The following is an 18563-nucleotide window of genomic DNA, read 5'->3' as shown; positions in this document are numbered from 1 at the left end:
TTAATGTGTGTATATACTGGAGAAGGAAATGGCAACCCACTCCAGTATTTTGGCCTGGAAAATCCCATGACAGAGGAGCCTGGTGAGTTATAGGCCATGGGGTCACAAGAGTTGCACATGACTTAGCGACTAAACCATCCACCAGTATACATACCTATAAAGGCATATATATTAGATATGGACACACAAATATATATATATAATAGAAGAAGTATATGATATAAAATGACTTAAGATATCAACTCCATTAGAATATAACCAAATGTGAAAAAATCTGATAGAAATGCTAGAGATTTTTAGATAAACGGAATTTATTTGTATTAGATGAGATATACCTAAGCTTCTGTGAATGAATGAGTTTTGTTTATTTTAAAATCAATGCTTATCTTGACCTCTAGAGTCAATTCAAAAATTCTGCATTTGAATTGAGTTCACTGAAATACATACCTGTTCCTCCAGTGGGAGTTCCCTTGGTTATATCTCCATTTCTCTGATCAACAGTTTTCTAGCCAAGAAAAAAGAATTTTTAATGTTAAAATTACAAGTTAAAAAAAAAACAACAAACAACCATTAAGAATAGTTTAAAAAATGGCCATCTCAATACCTTATCTGAAGCTTCTGTTCTTCTGGTTCTTTTCATAATCTCCTCAAGTCGCTACAAGAAAGGAAGAATTGAGCAAACAGATCCGATAAAGGAAGAAAGCGAGCCTGGTGCATTTCACTGACTAAGCACATAGCAGGGCACCTAAACACGTCTATTATTTTAGGAAAATACTATCTTTGTCTTAATTGGAGTTATTAAAAAAAGTTAACTGTAAAGAACCTGCCTGCCAATGCAGGAGACGTAAGAGACATAGGTTCAATCCCTGAGTTGGGAAGATCCCCTAGAGGAGGAAATGGCAACCCACTCCAGTATTCTTGCCTCCAGAATCCTGTGGGCAGAGGAGCCTGGAGGGCTACAGTCCATAGGGTCCGCAGAGTCAGACATAGCAACTTGGCACAGCCCACACACAAAAACGTTGGAATTGGCTTAGGCCACGTGAATTGGAAGTAACTGTTTTTGGTGAGGACCGAAACACCAAGACTGATTTCTTTGGAGGAGAATATTAATACTGAGCTATTTTAGAGAACCTAGAATGGGCAAGACACGTTTGTTTTCTGAATGTGGTGAGCCAGTCTCTCCATCTTTAGCCTGCTTCATTCTAGGAAGAATCAGAGCAGTGAGCGTCCCAAATACCTTCTTCCTCTCCAGGCGCTCTTGCTCTTCTCTCTGGAAATGCTTCTCCCGCTCCTGCCGGACCCTCTCGGCTTCTTCCCGAACACGAGCTTCTTCTTCCTTCTGAAAATGAGAAGACGGCATCGGCTTCGTAGGGACAAGCTGGCTTTGCCCGCTGCCCCGAAATCCCGGGGCACAGGACGCAAGGACTAGGATGGCGCGCAGGAGACTCAGAGCGCTCCTCACCACACGCTAGACCCCTTGCTCTGCTCATCTGAGCTGCCCCTCGCTCCATCCTGAGCCAGGGCTGCGCCGCCGACCTGCTTCCCAGCCCGAGCAGGACCCCGCTACCTGTTTCCGGATGCGCTCCATCTCCTCCTGCTCGCGCCGGGCCCGCTCCTCCTCCTGCCGCCGCAGCTGCTCTTCCCGCTCCCGGGCTAGCTCGGCTTCCAGCTGGCGGGCCTCCTCCTCTCGGCGGCTTCTCTCTTCAGCTACCTTCTGGGCCAATTCTTCTCGCTTTTGTCTGGAAGAAAGACCAATCGAGACAAAAGAAAGTGAGGGGAGTTCCTTGGCGAGGCTGGAACTTGCAGTTATCTCAAGGACGGTTTGTTGGGAGGTCTGCCACAGTCTCCACTTGGATACATGTGAAGCCACTCTCTCCCCCCCAACTCATGTTGCCTCGTGGGAAACAGAAGCAAGAAGCAAAATGTAACCACTCATATTCTGAGGGCAGCTTGTTTTTTTGTTTTAAGGATCTGCAATATAACTATCTTTAAAGGCTCAGACTTGTTTAATCCAATAATGTTAACTTTTTAGTAAAGAATTTAACACTCCCCTCCCAGTTTCTGCAAATAAATAAAGGTTATAACGTTCTGCTGCAGGACAGGGGAAGATGGACCATGTAAGCTCCCTATTGGGACCAAGGGTAGGGCATGTCCAAGATGGCGGCCCAGCATACTTTCCTGAGAGGCAGTTCTGCCTATTTGAAGAACAACTATATTAACATTAGTCTCATTAGCTCCAGGAGGCCAACTAAATAAAGTGCCCCTGGCATACTGTCTGGCAGGCAGTCATGGGGCACTTTATCTCCCAGCAGCTACCCTATGAGAGGAATTCTATCTGGAAAGAAGAAAAGATGAACTTTTATTACATAGCTTTAAAATAATAAGATAATGAGGAAACATGGAGATGAGTGAGATGTTAGATTAAAAAAAAAACTCAGACTGTACAACTGTACCTCTATGGTGGTTACAATCATGAAAATATGTGTGTCTGTATATAGGCATGTGTATACACCCACACACGGTTCAGAGACTGGAAGGGGTGAATCAAAATGTACACACTTACTGAAATCTGGTAGGATTATGGATGATTTTTTTTTTTTTCTTCAAACCCTTCTCCATCAATTTTGTTGTATTGTTGTTATAAAAAGAAAATGTGACTTAAAAAGTGGCTTAGTTATCAGAGGAACACCAGGTGAGAGTAATTCTGTAATAACTTACATAGATTCACCTTTAACACTACTACCACTTCTTCTGAAGATTTACTCCAAGGTGTCACGAGGGTGTCCCTGAGCAGTGTCACTCCGTTACCTTTCGAGTTCTTCCTTCTCCCTCTTCTCTCTCTCCTCCTTCTCTCTCTGCTCTCGGGCCAGCCGCCTCTTCTCAGCCAGCAGCCTTGTGGCCTCTTCTGGGTCGGTGGTGCCCGCAGAGGTCTTTGGAGAAGCACCGGCAGTCAGGGTGGGTGACGGGGCTGGTGTCGGGGCTGGGGTAGAGCCTGGGGCCGGAGCTGGGGCTGAGGCTGCCGCTGGAGCAGCTGTACAAACAGGTACAAGGAGAAAGCCAATTGGAAACAAAAGCCAAAGAACAAAACAAAAACTAGCATCCCCCAGACCCCAGGCCTAGAATTCATCATTAGAAAAGGGAATGTTTATTACGGAGCATTCTCAGGGTTTCACTGTATTCTATCTGTAACCTGGCAACAGGTAACAAAAAGCTTCATGTGTGAGTGAGACATCCGAAGCTGACACTGTCATTGAGTCTTATTTTTAGACAGTTAAATCAGTTAACAACACATATCGAACGTGTACTGAATATAGAGCCTCGTGTTAGGTTCTATAGGAAGTTATAACCCTAACAAAAAAAGAAGATGAGAGCTCCCATTTGCCTTTCATTACATTAAAAAAAAAAATTCCTTCTCTTAAGTTACTATTTATCATTAGAGGACTAAAGCCTTTCTATGACCATGGCCAGTGTCCCTACTACAAGCCTAGGTTCAGGCTGGGAAGACAACCATCAAGAGATCCCTTAGGTCCACCCAGCACTGTCTCCAGGTCTGAGAAGGAATGAACCAGCATCCGTGCTCCTTAGGGCAGGTCTCCACTGCCAGTCCTAATGCGAACATGCAAGATTAGAGCAGTTCTCTGACCTTATCTGGATTCAGGGAAAGGACCTAGACTAGGGCTTGTGCACCAGGGAACCCTCCCAACCCCCAACCCCAGGCACCATGATGAGATGCACCTGACCTCTCCAGACCCTCCTTTCAAGATTTACATTTCTCCTGCTCCCACAAATTTTTTCTTTGCCTCAGGACATTTTTTGGCCTTTCTCTTCTCCCTTTTTACATGTAAACAGATACTGGACTCTCCCATTTCCTTAACAACATTATCATTTGTCTTGAGTCGTCTATTCTTTCTTTGCCCTCACCCTCTATCTTCAAATTAAGTTTTAAAGAGAAAACTTTTGAATGAAGACAGTTTTCAACAAGATGTACTGAATTTCTAGCTCCAGGTGATTTTTAAACTTCTAGACAGCATCTGGTTAGTCTGGCAGAGATGAGATCCACTGGGTCTCCTGGAAAAAGTTCTGACCTCTGTCAGTCACACAGGCTAATAAGCCAGTGGTCCTCAAACTACAGTACACGTAGGATGTGAAGTATAAGTGACGTGTTAGTCGCTCAGTCATGTCTGACTCTTTGTGACCCCATGGACTCTAGTCCACAAAGCTCCTCTGTCCATGAGGTTCTCCAGGCAAGAATACTGGAGTGGGTAGCCATTCCTTTCTCCAGGGGATCTTCCCGACCCAGGGATCGAACCTGGATGTCCCATATTGCGGGCAGATTCTTTACTGTCTGAGCTACCAGGGAAGCCCACACACAGAATAACTGTCACTGTTTTATCTGGCAATCCTGTACAGGAGTCAGACGACCTTAGTATCAGAGTCCATGGATCCACAACATATCCTGATTTAATAGGTCAGAGGTAGGGGCAGGGTTCTATAGTATGAAACATTATAGATATGGTTGGAAAATATTTCCATGAATTTTTTGAAAAGTCCTCCTTCTAAAAGGTAGAGACTAATCCCCTCCAGTTGAGTGTGAGTTGAAGCTAGTGACCTACTTCTAATGAACTGTGTGACAGAAATTGTGACTTCTGTGTATATGAGACTTCTGAGATTAGGCATGAAAGACACTGTGGGCTTCTTGTGTTTCCCCCAGGTCTCTCAGCTGGGGAAAGCCAACAGAGCAAGCAGACAGACTGTGTGGACATCAAATAACCCTATGGCGAGGTCCATGTGTCAGGAAACGATGGCCACCTGCCGACAGCCCTGTCTGTGAGTCATCCTCTAACAACTCAGCTAAACTGCTCTCAAATTCCTTTCCCAAGACTCTGCATGATATAGTAACTGTCTGTTGTCATAAACTACAAAGTTTTGGGATACTTTGTTACACAGCAATAAATGATTCTGATGCAGATGCTCTGAATACCACATTTTGACAAATTATTGGACTCAGCCGATGAAAGAAATCCTAAACCATACCTGAAACAAATACGCTGTGGCTCTAACAATAGGCTGTTGGATGATTCCTTCTTTATATGTAAGAAAATTATACTTAAGAAAAGGTCCCCAAATTAGTCTTAGAGTAAAATTTCCAAGTGCCCAAAAAGGGAGCAAAGAAGGGAGGGAAGGAAGAAAGGAAGAGAGGGAAGGAGGAAGGGCTAAGTAAAAGCAGTGCAGGAGAGAACGAAGGGTGCAGGCAGCCCCCACGGCACAACAGTCAGTGGGCTCCTACCAGGGGCAGACTCGGTTTCGTCTGGTGTCCCCTCTTCAACTGTGGACTCTTCTACTTTCACCAAAGGTGTTCTGCCCTTTAGTGAGGGCTCACTGGTAACTTTCTGAGGCTCCTTCTCAGGGTCTTTTCTCTCAGATTCCACTCTGACTTCTCTCTTGACAGGGCGGATGTTGCCGGGGGAGGGGGGCCGGAGCTGAGCAGGGGCAGCTTTGACTGGTCCAGGAGGTGTGGAGGGTGCTGGTCTGGGGGTGCCAGGCAGATGGGGAAAAGACTTGGATGGGAGCCTGGGCAACAGACAAAGAGAAGAGGGAACATGAGAACAGGCTCACCAGAACCCCCCTTTCTCCACATCTCTACCATGTAATAGACTTGGAATACCGACACCGAGAGAAATGAAGGTATTTAGCTGTGTGAACATGTCTCTTACATCTTACATGGCGAACACAGAAGTATTTGCTTTAGAGGCTCATTCCAGGTTTTTTTTCTTTCCTCTGAGGAAAAATGTTACTCCCTAAGACACGACTAAACAGTGTGGGGAGAACAGTTTCTTCTCAGAGGACAGACACTACTAATTACCCATTGTGGAACAACACTGCCAGGCTCTTATATTTCACTTACCAAAGTCGGGAGGAAGCTGGTGATCTGGCTTTGGGATGAGATGGAGACAGAGACCTTTGGCTGCCGGATGTGAGGTGGAAGGGCACATTTTCTCTCTCCTTCTCTCTTTTATAGCCCTAAGTTCAGAGAAACACAATAATTAGATTTTTCCACAGGCAGGACAATCACATTCATAGTATTCAACAGTGGAGCTGTAATCCACTGAATGACTTGGAAAATTTCCAGCCTTTGCCATATATATCCATTCCACCCCAACAAAAGGCCTTTATTAGGTTAAAACTGAACCTTATAATTGAATCAACACAATCTGACACTAATAAGAAGGTTCTGGAAGTGTGATCTGGATGTGTATTTGTAAAAAACAAAGCAAAAACACACTTTTAGAAAGCACCTCTGCTTTCTATCTAAAACTGCCTGGACCAAAATCTCTCATAGTCTGCTATAGCCCACACAAATGTCAAAATAAAGGTCACTTCCAGCTTATCCTCCCTACCTTTGTCTCTTAATTCTTTAGCATTTTTCTTTTTTTCAACCTGGAACACACTACAGCTTAGTCTTTTTTTTTTAATTTACATGATATACATAATATACAAGAGCTATATCAGACGTTAATTTTTTCTTTTTACTAATGGTATATAAACAAGTCCTTCCTTACCTAGTGTCCTCTTGCCCTTGAAGGAAAAGTCAGACCCAAGGTGAGGAATTTTAGCTGTTTTTGGCCTTCTTCATTAGGGATGAAATGAGAATCTGACAGTGGGCTGAAATATCAGCCCTCCTCTGACTGAACCCTAGGAATTAGAGAAATGACACCTTTCCCAGGTTGAAATGGGCAAAAGGAAACCCAGAAGTGTTCTGATAAAGTCAACCAAGACAAAAAACAAACAAGGAACATGGCAAGAGAGACTCATTCCAAGTATCTGAAACATGGCTGACAGTGTTCTGCGAGGGCAATGAATGCTTGCTGGAAACACCTGTGTAGATGTCTAGCGGTCCTTCACTCGGTGGGATCCTTGCAGGACGTTGTTAGGGAAGAGACAGAACATTATCTAGCTTCAGGACCAACAAGCTGGTGTGTTCCTTCTTTTCTCTCCTTCCTGCCTGGCTTAAGCATCACCTACCTTCTCTATCACCTGCCCCCTGACTTTGTTCCCTTCAGCATTTCTTCTAACTGCTTCTCTTTTCCTTAGTAACATCCTAAGTGATGGGCTAGACTATAGGTGGGGGAAAACACCTCACTGTCAAATAATACTCAACATTTCCCCAGAATTTCTATATAAAACAAATGAAGGATGGGGCAGGAAAGAGCTTCACAGGGCATGTGCCCTCTCTATATCACTTGCAGCTGCATGACCACCTTCTGTCCCCATCTCTGGTACCAGAAGGCAGGAGGCAGAGTCTCAGAGAACACTTGCAGTCCTTGGGTAGCTGAAGCAGTAGCCACCATATGGAACGCTCTTTGCAAGAGTACAGGGTGGCAATTATGCTTCCCTTCCCAAGGGAAGTTGGGAGTTAAGTAGCTTGAATTGCTTTTCTTTTTCTCAAAACATTTTAATGTAGCTAAAGTCACAAATGTCTTTCAAATGTCTTTCTGTTGGTCTTAGAGTCAATCACTTATTTGAGTTCCACACATGTGAAGGTGCTCCTAATTCTTATCCTGATCTGAGTTAATAGCCAGTGGTTTGTATAATAATCTTTCCTGTTAACACTCCACAAGACTAAGGTGGAAACACACACAGCAAGCTGACCATGTCAATGGTCTGGACAGCTTACCAGTAGGACAAAGACTTTAATTTTACAGTTAGAGTTAGGTTTAGAATACAAATAACCTACAAGAGAGACAATATAAACAGATATCCCAAGGTAGCACTGTACAAAAGAACTGGGAATGACAGAAATATTCTGCATCTGCACTGAATAAAGCGGTAGCCACTAGCCACATTTGGCTATTTGAATTTGGACCTAAATGAAAATTTAATGTTAAGTTCAGTCTCACAAATGTATTTCAAGTGCTTAAGAGCAGTCAGTTGAATTTAGATAAACCAACAAAATTAAAAAGAAAATTAAGAAAACAATACCATTTACAACAGCATCAAAAAAAGAATATGTAGGAATAAACTTAACCTAGGACACGGAAGACGTCTATGGTAAAAACTAGAAGTCACTACTGAAAGAAAGAAGATGCAACAGAAATGGGAACACCTCTTATGTTCATAGGCTGGAAGACTTGTTATTGCTAATATAGCACTACTATAAGCAATCTATAGAATCAATACACTATCAAAAGGCCACATCATTTTTTTTTTTTTTTTTGCAGAAATAGAAAACTCCATCCTAAACTCATATAGAATCTCAAGGGACCCTGAATAGACAAAACAGTCTTGAAAAAAGAACAAAGTTGGAAGTCACATTTTCTGGTTTTAGAACATATTACAAAGCAATGGTAATCAAAACAATATGGTACTGGCATAAAAACAGACTTAAAGACCAATGGAACAGAACAGACCACCAAAAATAAACCCTTGAGTATATGGTCAAAGGAGCCTTGACAAAGGTGCTAAGAACACTTAATGGATAAAAGATAGTCTATTCAACAAATGGTGCTGGGAAAACTAGATATCCACATGCAAAAGAATGTAGTTGGACCCTTACCTTACACCACATACCTTATACCACATACAAAAATGAACTCAAAATGCTTAAAAAACCTAAATGCTAAGACTTCAAACTATAAAATTCCCAGAAAAAAAAAAATGGGGAGAGTCCTAATATTGGATTTGGTAATAATTTCTTGGATATGACACCAAAAGCACATGTAACAACAACAACAACAAAAAAAAAAAAATAGAAAAATGGGACTATAAACTTAAAAACTGCATCAAAGGATACAATCAACAGAGTAAGAAGGCAACCTAAAGAATGAGAGAAAATGTTTGCAAATCATATATCTGATAAGGAATATCCATAATATATAAAAACTCCAATAAAATTTAAAATAAGATTAAAAAACTAAAAAGATTAAAAATATGGGGAAGGGACTTGATTGGATTTTTCTCCAAAGATGATATACAGATGGCCAACAAACACATAGAAAGATGCTCAACATCACTAACTATTGGAGAAATGCAAATCGAAACCGTAATGAGATCATCTCACGCTCCTTAGGCTACTATTTAAAAAACAAAACAAATATTGCTGATGATGTGAAAAAGTGGAAGATCTTGTACTTTGTTCGTTAGAATGTGAATAAATGGTATCGTCACTATGAAAAACAGTATAGCAGTTACTTAAAAAATTAAAAATAGAATTACCATAAGATCCAACAATCAGGTACATATTCAAAAGAACCGAAGACAGGATGTCAAAGAGATATGTGGATACCCATGTTCACAGCCATGCTATTCACAATATCTAAAAGGGAAGAAGCAACTCAAATGTCCATCAACAGATGAACAGATTAACAAGATGTGGTGTGTCAATACATATGTGTGTGTGTATATGCACATACACAATGGAGTGTTACTAGTCTTAAAAAGCATGGAAATCTTGTCACATGCTACAATACGGAAGGACAGACTTAATATGCTAAGTGCAAGTAGTCAGTCACAAAAGACAAATGCAGTATGATTTCATTCATGTGAGGTATCTAGTGTGATCAAATTCATAGGAACAGAAAGTAAAATGGTGCTTGCCAGGAGCTGAGGGATAAGGAAATGGAAAGTTATTGCTTAGTGGGTACAGTTTCAGTTTTGCAAGATTTAAAAAGTTCTGGAGATTGGTTGCATAACAATGCAAATATACTTAACACTTTTGAACTGTGCACTTAAAAATGGCTGAGAAGGTAAATTTTGTTTTTTTGTCACAATTGAAAATTGTTTAAAAGATAAATTTCAAATTTGATCTGTCAGTCTCAGTTACATTTTCAAGTGCTTGGTTTCAATTCTGCAGTGCAGCTCTGGAATATAAATTATGTGAGTCGTTTTCTGACAGTAAGTATTTGCCTAAATATTTAATTGTAAAGAAATGAAAAGGGAGCCAATAGATCAAATACAGAAAGAAAGAGGCACGGAAAAGACAAAACAAAACTGGTGAGAAAATACAGGTAGTGGATCAAGTGATGACAAATCCCTCTTATTTAATCTGTTGGAGGATTGGCTCTCACGCTTTCCTCCTGGTGTGTTAATTTTCCTTTTAATCTCTAAAAAGATATTTTCCCTTTGGTAAACACTTTTCCCTACCCAATAAGTATCCAGTGTTCAGGGCCAAAGCTGTCCTAACTGACTATTACTATTTGGCCACAGCTAGGCTTTCTGAAGCACCAATGTGCTAATGATGGTAAACTTCCCAGACTTCAAAGGTAGTTTTACTTCTGGCTTCAAGGGCTGGAGGTCTGACTCAATCATGAATTAAACGTTGATTCCTGAAAGCTTGAGGGGCTTGAAAGAAAACTGCCTATAGGCAAAGCCATCAAACTCTCACAACTCTTGAATTATCCTCAAAGGTCTAAGCAAAATCCTTTTAAGTGTCCATCAGCTTTATACATTGAACTGCTCTGGGAAGTTAAGACTGAAAAAAGCATTGTTCCAGCCTTTCATGGGTCATGCTATTACCATGAGAGAGGGGCAATGAGATCTCCTGGTTGACTGGGGGGTCCTTTAACACTAAAATACAAATGTCTACATATGTCAACAGGTGCCAAATAATACATGGCTTAAAGAAGAAGAAATATTCCTGGAGACATACAAGTGACCTCACTGCATTTCACAGCATGGTGAAAACTGAGGTTAGTTCAGCCACCCTGCCAGTAACAACAAGTACAAATTATATTCTTCATTTGCAAAATGTGACTCTGTAACAGAGCCCAACGGCCTTTCAAGAATTACTTAGCAGGTAATTAGTGTTTTCAAAATACTTTGTCACTATATTTTAAGATCTGGGCCTTGACATGGATTAGCTAAACAGACAAAAAGTATTTATCTTGCTTTTTAGTGAACCACATTTAGACTGCAGCCAGCTTCTGGATATGGTTGGAATAAAGTACAAAGGCAGCAGTCCAGGCCCACTTCCCCTTCAAAGCTTTTCTTACTTTCACACATAAAGTATGCCGGTATTGCACTGATTTGTTTTGAAGCAGTCAGATGGCAGTCTAGCCACTCAGACATGCTTGAACAAAGAATGGTTTTCCTCTTCAAATTTAGATTTTCTGTGAGAGTAGAATCCCCAAGTGGGGACGAAGTGTAGGGGCAGGACCACTCAGCCTGGCAGACTCAAGACTGGTGGGTGGACGTGATGATGGATGTCGGTGTAGCCCGCTCTGACATCTGCATTGCACCTCAGGGCGGTGTCCACTCTGCACAACAACAGCAGACTTGTGCTCACCAGACTCACCAGGCTTGCGTCCCAAGAGCTACTCACCGCTGTGCCGTGAACAGTCCTCCTCCGCGCGCAGCCCTCGGGTGGTGTTACAAAGAATTTTGGTCGCTCCAGTGGATTTCTAGAGTGTGCAGCTCTGTAGGGCGTGATGTTGATGGGGCTGCAAGATGCTGAACGAGGACAAATGGGGATAACTAGGGTGCAGGTGATTGTTTTACACACAAGAGTGCCAGAGGAGCAGTTGAAGGAAAGCCAAAAGCGGGATCAGGACAAGGAGCAAAGCAGAGATAGAGAGAAAAGTAGGGAGAAGTGTTATTACCTAAAGGCCTCCAGAACCATCACGCTCAATTCTCCTCATGGTCCTATTTACAGTGTGTCCAAAAGGAGGGCACGTCCAAGTGAAAAATCAGGAATATATAAACTATTTGGCTATTTAAATACTTTAATTAAAGATACAGACGTCAGCCATACAGAAAGCAATGGCCTTATATTCCTATAAACAGATGGTTCTGGTAAAATGCTATATTAGTGACAGATAATTTTAAGATAAGGATTGTTTATTATCAGATTTTTCCTAATTAGCTTTCGGATGGAACAAAAGGTGGAAAGACAGCAAGTGAGCAAGCAGGCAAGCAAGATATATTGCAGCTATTTTGGGAGTAAAATTCAACAGCCAGTGGGGAAAAAAAAGCAACTGAATTTTTAAAATGTTAAATGACCAAGTCTCATCAGGTGTTAAGACTTGCTACAAGAATAACTAATAATTTCCAGAAAAAAATTCTGTAAATATTTTATCTACTTAAAGGCAAATCAAATGCATGCTTTTGGGTTTTCCCAAAAGCCAAGGCACTGGATGGTTCACAACAAGAAGAGGAACGTATAGGGAAATGGGATGTCATCATTTAAAACGGTGAAAAGAACATGAATATGTTAGAACTGCCCAAAAAAAAGTTGAATCGTGAACAGCTGTTACAGTTTTACTTAAGATGAGATTTTTGTTTTGTGAAAACCACATAGTTTCTGACCTTACTTTCAAAGGAACATTGTCATTAATCAAGTGGTTGATTCTGAGTAACAATGGGGTTAAAGAAATTCACAGAACACAGGATAGGTATCAGACATTTGGGTACTAATGATCCAAGGTTTGCTTTCATATTTCATCCAGAAATCTCATTTTCTAGGAAAATAAGACAAACATGACTACTGAAGGGAATACTATGTATCTGGACCATGTTATGACTTTACCCAACCCTCGCCATTGTAGCCACTCTTTAAAGAAACTATTACATCAACTGAATATAATAGTATTAAGTTAATAAATTAAAAACTCAAAAGTTCATAAGACAAATTCAAAGTAATCTTAATTTCAGAATTATGGTTAAAAATGTGTTATTTTGGTTTATGCTATAGACAGAAAGTCCATCAGATTGCATCTTCACCCTTTGTGTTCTTTTTCATTAAATGCCTTGCAGTATCTTGTGGTTATCACTGAATGGTCAAGGCAGTGGATTGACTGGAAACGGCACTCTTTTCCCATCATCTGAAAACAGAACTCTTATTTCTTGGATAAGCTGAAACACTTTGCATTCCCTCAGTTCTCCTCAAAAGATATATGTCATACTTGCAAACTGACATTAAGCTCTGCTTCAGACCTAAATGGTGAAGGAAGTTTCCTTTATGTTGTGAAGGAGACCCTCTCGTCATTTGGCTTACTGTGATCACAGGCAAAACGATTTGAAAACTTAACCTTTTCTTAAGTGCCACAACAAAGAATTGTGCTTCCCAGACAAGGAAAAGAGTTCATTAATGCAAACCCCTTCCAATCCAATCCAATGCCTTTAAAGATGAACATCCTAGCACAAGGCACTTCTGTGGGATTTATGAGCAAGAGAGGCACACACAGCCCAGGGCACAGCCAGAGGTCATTAACTGCTCAGCGATCAAGAAACCCTAGATGACAGCCTTTCTCTGAGCCCATGGGTCTGACACTGAAAAAGGAATGAAGCCCAGAAATATGATTTCTTTTTCCTCTAGTGGGAAGTAATAATTTCAGGGGGTATCTATGGAACATTTCCTGAGACCAGCATGGCTGTAAACCGATCTCATCATGTCGTTGGTTCATTCTTTATTATAGTGCTGAGTGAATATGAAGGAAAGGAAGAAACCTACCTGACATAGTCTATACAAAAATCCTCGAATTTAATTGTTCAAGAAATATTGTCTGGTTAATTCTAAGGAGACTGCATTTCATGGAATTCATTGCTGTTCTTAGCAGCAACTACTGGAAAACTTGAACCTTTAAATCAATAGTTCTAATGATCTTGCCTTTCTGAAGGAAAAGGAAGAGCAATATTTGTTTTTTTCTCCGTAGAGTGCCCTCCATATCCCAAAGTAGTCTTATTACACATAAAATTTCTTTTATGGAAATGTCTTTGAGCAAGCCTTCCACAACATCTGTATTTCTTTCTACTTTTGGTAGTAAGTATGCATTAACTGAACTCATTTGGATTTTCTATTTGAAATAATGGCTGCAGAGGAAAGATAATGCAGTTCATGTGGTTGATGTGCAACAGAGAGAATAACTACATGGTAGAATAATAACATTTATTAAGTGCTTACTATGTACAGGTACTATTCTAAGCTTCTTTTTGCTTATGTTAATTCATTCAATCCTGAGCTCCAATAATCACATATATCTTAAATGTATTTTTAAAAAATGGGCAAGGAAAAATCAACCCAAAGCAGTGGTCACAAATGAAACATATGAGACTGATTTCCAATTTTCAACTGCTTCTTATTACTTGTTCTGGGAATTTACAATCACTGGACACCCTAGGGGTAAGGGAGGCTGTTTTGATCTGCTATTATAACCCTGGCTCTAGATGTAGGTCATCCTCTTGCCAATGGCAATTGGATATAAGGTGAACTGAAGGAAAGACATTAAAAATAGGAAGACAAGAAAAAAACTCAAGGAGAGGAGTTGGAAAAATAAAAGTGATGGGAAAGTGTTTTTGACAAGATAAATGTGAGACATTAACATAAATAATTTTAAATGGAAAATTTTAAACACCACAGTTTTGGTTCATTGAATATAAGCTGTATCAATGCAATAATAGGTAACAATGATCTAAGGAAAGTATTAATAAAACAAACAAGTAAAGGCTATGTATGGTATTGCTTCACATTAAAATAAGTGACAAAAATGTATCAGTTTGTGAAAAGGAGGATGTAAAAGTTTCAAACAAGAGCCAGTTAGCAGATTAAAAAGCCCCTTGATTGAGCATAACGATGACGGAAGGTGGAAAGATGGGCAAGTCAAATGGGTGGAAAATGAGGAAATGGTGTTGGAAGAGACTAGAGGAAGAGTGAAAGAATTGAAAAAGGTTAGTGATGAAAGAAATAGCAAAGGAAGACAGGTTTTTTTTTTTTTTTAGCTGTGAGGCAGTCCTTAACTATGAAACAGCACACAGTGGAGGTTCAGGAGCACAAGAGACAAACTATTTGGATCCTATGAAACATGACTGGAAAGCAGTTTCAAAGATTCTTCAATTAGCTGGACACAAAGAAAAGTCATACATACATGACTTGTATGTATGTACAACAAAATGGGCATAAAAATAAATTATCTTGTACTTTTTCCTCCAGAAAAATCTCAGATGCAATGTGACAGCTGACAGGAGAGTTGCTTTACAGAAAACACAGATCGCTGTGGTCCAGCTAGTTGAATGCACGATGGTACACAGAGCATCACAAGGGTGCCAAGGATAGAAGTACATGGCAGATCTAGTCCACCTCAGTGGCTCTGGTGCAAGTCACTTGTTGTCAGTCTCTTGCTTTCTACAGGAAGGTGGTAGGAATGCCTGTACTTGCTTTCTTGACTGCCTCCCAGGGGTACTGTGAGAAGTCAGGTTGATACTCGCTCACTGGGCACTACAGATGAAAGACATCATAAAACTACCAAGAGTTATTATTAAAAAAAAAAAAAAAAAAAAGAGGGCTAGTGAACATGAAGAGGCTTGCAAAGGCAAAGCCTTTTTAAAGGGAGCTTTATGAGGAGGCAATGCAGTTTCCTACATACCAAAGATGAGGGCTGGTCACATGGATATTTGGGAAAACCTAAGTCAACTCACTGTGAGAGAGACACTGCCAAAAGCCTAACATGTATGTTTCTTTCCAGCTAGGTGTAGACTATACGAACTTCTCATTAAACTAATTGGCTCATTCAGGCACGTTTTACATTTTAAAAAAGTAGAGGAGTTATAACTAATTATAATAACTAGTACTTGGCACATTTTACATATTTTCAAAGTAATGTAACAACTAAGAACACTGTAATTAGCCTTCTCCACAACTCTTAAGAGTTTTGAAAGGGTACTATTCCTCGATTACATATAAAAGCCTAGCCCAGGGAGGATAAGTGGCTAGCCCACGGCCACATTTATGAAACACTATGCTGAAATAGGCTTGTGCTTTGATATTATCCCCAAATCCACAAAGTAGTATTCAACCTTAAATTATTTCCACCTTTGATCATCTCTTCAGATGCGAAGGCAGAAAGGAAGGGAAGGGATAGGATTTTCTAGTAACAGTTATGAACTGACAGAAGCCTCTGGAGCCACCTGATCACAGGGAGGAACAGCCTCTGTCCGCCTGGCATCTGGTGTCCAGATAAGATGCTAAGATGGAAGCGCAGAGGCACAATGCCAGGGGCATGAAACCAACACCAGCACACACATTTCCAATGCCGTCCCACCAGGAGGAGGAGAAGCACACAATGGGAAGAACTGCGATGTGATTAGATGAAAATGGGGCGGCTCAGAGAGGGCTTCTAAAGGAGGACTTTACCTCACTAAGAAAGTTGCACCTTGACAGTTTTACCTGAATCTCCAGACAAGGCCGCTGTGCTTTTACTTCTGGCCAGGAACGCATGTGTGGGCGTCAGCAGTCTGTTAACCACGCTGCTCTCCCACGGGCTGAGCTGCAGGCGGCGAGCTAAACGTCACCACATAAGCGAGATGTTAGAAGCGTTCTTTCCAGGGGCGAGGCGGGTGCAGGGCATAACCCCTTTCACTTCCCAGGCCTCAGAGAGAAACCTCGACGAGAGAGGCTTGTCTGGGGAGGAAGGTGGTGCAGAGTTGGGGCAGGAGGGACTCTGCTCAGAGGAGCGGCTATTCCATAAGGTTGGCTCTCTTCAAGGTGTTAAGTCTGTGGCAGGCTCTATATTAGGTTTATGGACATGGCTTTTGCTAACCACCTGCCTATGGAGTCAACAGGTAACAAAACAGAAGAACCATTTCAAGCGGGTTTGGCATGTTTCTCTGAGTCCATCGAACCTAGCTGCCCTCACCGGGATGGGCAGTGGGCCTAAGGCATACACCTCAGCCAAAGGGTGTCCTAAGTATCCTGCATGTAAAGTTCAGCACAGGCTTGGGCAGCTTAATGTGAAACTGGAAATATGTAAATAAAGATAGAAAGGGTCTCCATTAGATTTTGCTACATCTCCATGAACTGCTACGTGGGTAACTGGGAGGGGCAGAATTAGATGTAATAAAATGAAAGAGGACTCATGTAAAGTTCTGTATTAGAACTTTTGTCTTCCCCATTCAGCAAGCAGGTTCTTGCCTGGTTTGGCAAGAACATAAAACTTTTGATGGAGGATAAGGATAAAGCTGAACATAAAATTAAGATAGAAAAGCCAAAATCCAATATAACCATAATGTTGGAAATTACTAGTGGGTGTGTGAAGAATCCAGAAAATAAATTTAAAATGATACGATGCAGTAGAGGCCCAAATTGTACTGGGGCTTCGCAAGACCACTGTTAGGAAATGAATGCTAATTACAATTACATTACTTTGCTTATGCTATTACCTTCCAGTAACAGTCTATGAAAATACAGGAGCTACTTTCCAAAGATATCAGGAAAGAAGCTTGCAAAATCCTACAAATATCACTAAAATAAAGTGATCATATAGACTTGACCCTTGAACAACACAGCCTGAACTACACAGGTTCACTGATATGTGGATTTTTCCCACTAAGTCTACTGTTGGCCCTTGGTGTTCATGGATGCAGGACCTGCGGATGCAGAGGGCTCACTAAGGGGCTGAAGCACTTGAGGGTCCGGGTGTCTGCAGCAGTTCCTGGAACTAACCTCCCGTGGATACCAAGAGAGGTCTGTACATTTTAGAACATACTCCCAAATCATTTATAAAAACCTTTAAAACTGTCTAAACCTGACAAGGCTACTCTGTTCTACACCACAAACAGCAGGTGCAAGTCCTCTGGCCTCTGGAGCAACTATTCTTATAATCATTTTTTATATATGTTATATTTTAAAGAAATGACTTCTAACTTGCAGAAAATTAATTTTAGTTAATAGAAGCCATCCAGTGTTAAAGGTTGTTATAAAAAATATCTGCTATTTCAAAGGGAGGTACCAACCTCCAATAAGTACCTTAATTACCTGACTTTATTTTAAAAGAGTAGCCATTTTGATCAGGCACTGGAGAATTTAAGAATTAGTGAATAGTTTATTAGATTTTCTGGGTTTTGGGGGTAGAGTCTTCATGGTTAAATTAAACCTTATCTATTGATATGAAGACATAAATAAAAAACATTTGTTATAAAAACTATTATAATACAGTTGGTAGAATGCACAACAGGATAAGTGCTATTATAAGCTACAGTATGTGTGTGTGTGTGTGTGTGTGTGTGTGTGTGTGTATCAACAGAAAATAATCTAAAAATGTAATCTAAAATTAGAATACATTCAGAGAATTAAATCAGTGGGGAAAGTAATTAGGATTAAATTAAAATCCTCAACAGAACTGTAATTTCAGTAGATGATAAAGAAGAGGTGAATCCTTCCTTTTCTTAGATAAACTCTGTAGAATAAATGACTCAAAACTGCAGAGATGGTCTATCATTGAAAAGATATGTCTGCTTTTTTCTCCTTGATTAAGAAGTTCTATTGCTCTATTTCTGTTTCATCTTTAAGGCATCAACCAAAGAATCCGCTTCAAATAAAGATCATTAAACACCCTCTGTGACTTGGGTTTAAAGCAAATCCAAAGAGATTTAATAACTTTGAAACTCTAAATGAAAGATGTTGCTAGGAGAAATATGTTTCCAGTTCTACCATATTCTTAACTATGCCCTGAGCAAGAGAGAAATAGATCTCTTCCACCATAAGATAAATTTTTAGTAAAGGTTAGTACAGGACAGTTACTTTTTAAATTTTTTTCTACCCAGAAAGGCCTGATCTTGAGATAAACTGCTGAAGAAAA

The 18563-nt window shown here is 40.6% G+C and overlaps 1 protein-coding gene across 11 annotated transcripts in view; it reads right to left on the bottom strand.

Annotated features, from left to right (window-relative positions):
- The window catches only part of MAP7 (microtubule associated protein 7), a 179177-nt gene that overhangs the window by 9235 nt on the left and 151379 nt on the right, over positions 1-18563 (bottom strand). For 7 of the 11 annotated variants that reach the window (XM_044924186.2, XM_044924183.2, XM_044924184.2 and 4 more), the window contains 9 exons: positions 16154-16267; positions 11318-11469; positions 5906-6021; positions 5288-5571; positions 2809-3031; positions 1568-1739; positions 1238-1339; positions 605-655; positions 448-505 (listed from right to left, as the gene is read on the bottom strand). In XM_044924186.2, coding sequence (XP_044780121.2) covers positions 448-505; positions 605-655; positions 1238-1339; positions 1568-1739; positions 2809-3031; positions 5288-5571; positions 5906-6021; positions 11318-11469; positions 16154-16267 — 1272 coding nt within the window. The remainder of the gene's footprint in view (positions 1-447; positions 506-604; positions 656-1237; positions 1340-1567; positions 1740-2808; positions 3032-5287; positions 5572-5905; positions 6022-11317; positions 11470-16153; positions 16268-18563) is intronic. The other 4 variants (XM_044924185.2, XM_044924193.2, XM_044924190.2 and 1 more) reach the window with 2 other exon arrangements.

Source organism: Bubalus bubalis, chromosome 10 (assembly GCF_019923935.1).
Source record: "Bubalus bubalis isolate 160015118507 breed Murrah chromosome 10, NDDB_SH_1, whole genome shotgun sequence".
In the NCBI taxonomy this organism is placed as follows: domain Eukaryota; kingdom Metazoa; phylum Chordata; class Mammalia; order Artiodactyla; family Bovidae; genus Bubalus; species Bubalus bubalis.
Note: the sequence above shows the minus strand (reverse complement) of the source record. Positions and strands in the feature narration are given on the sequence as shown.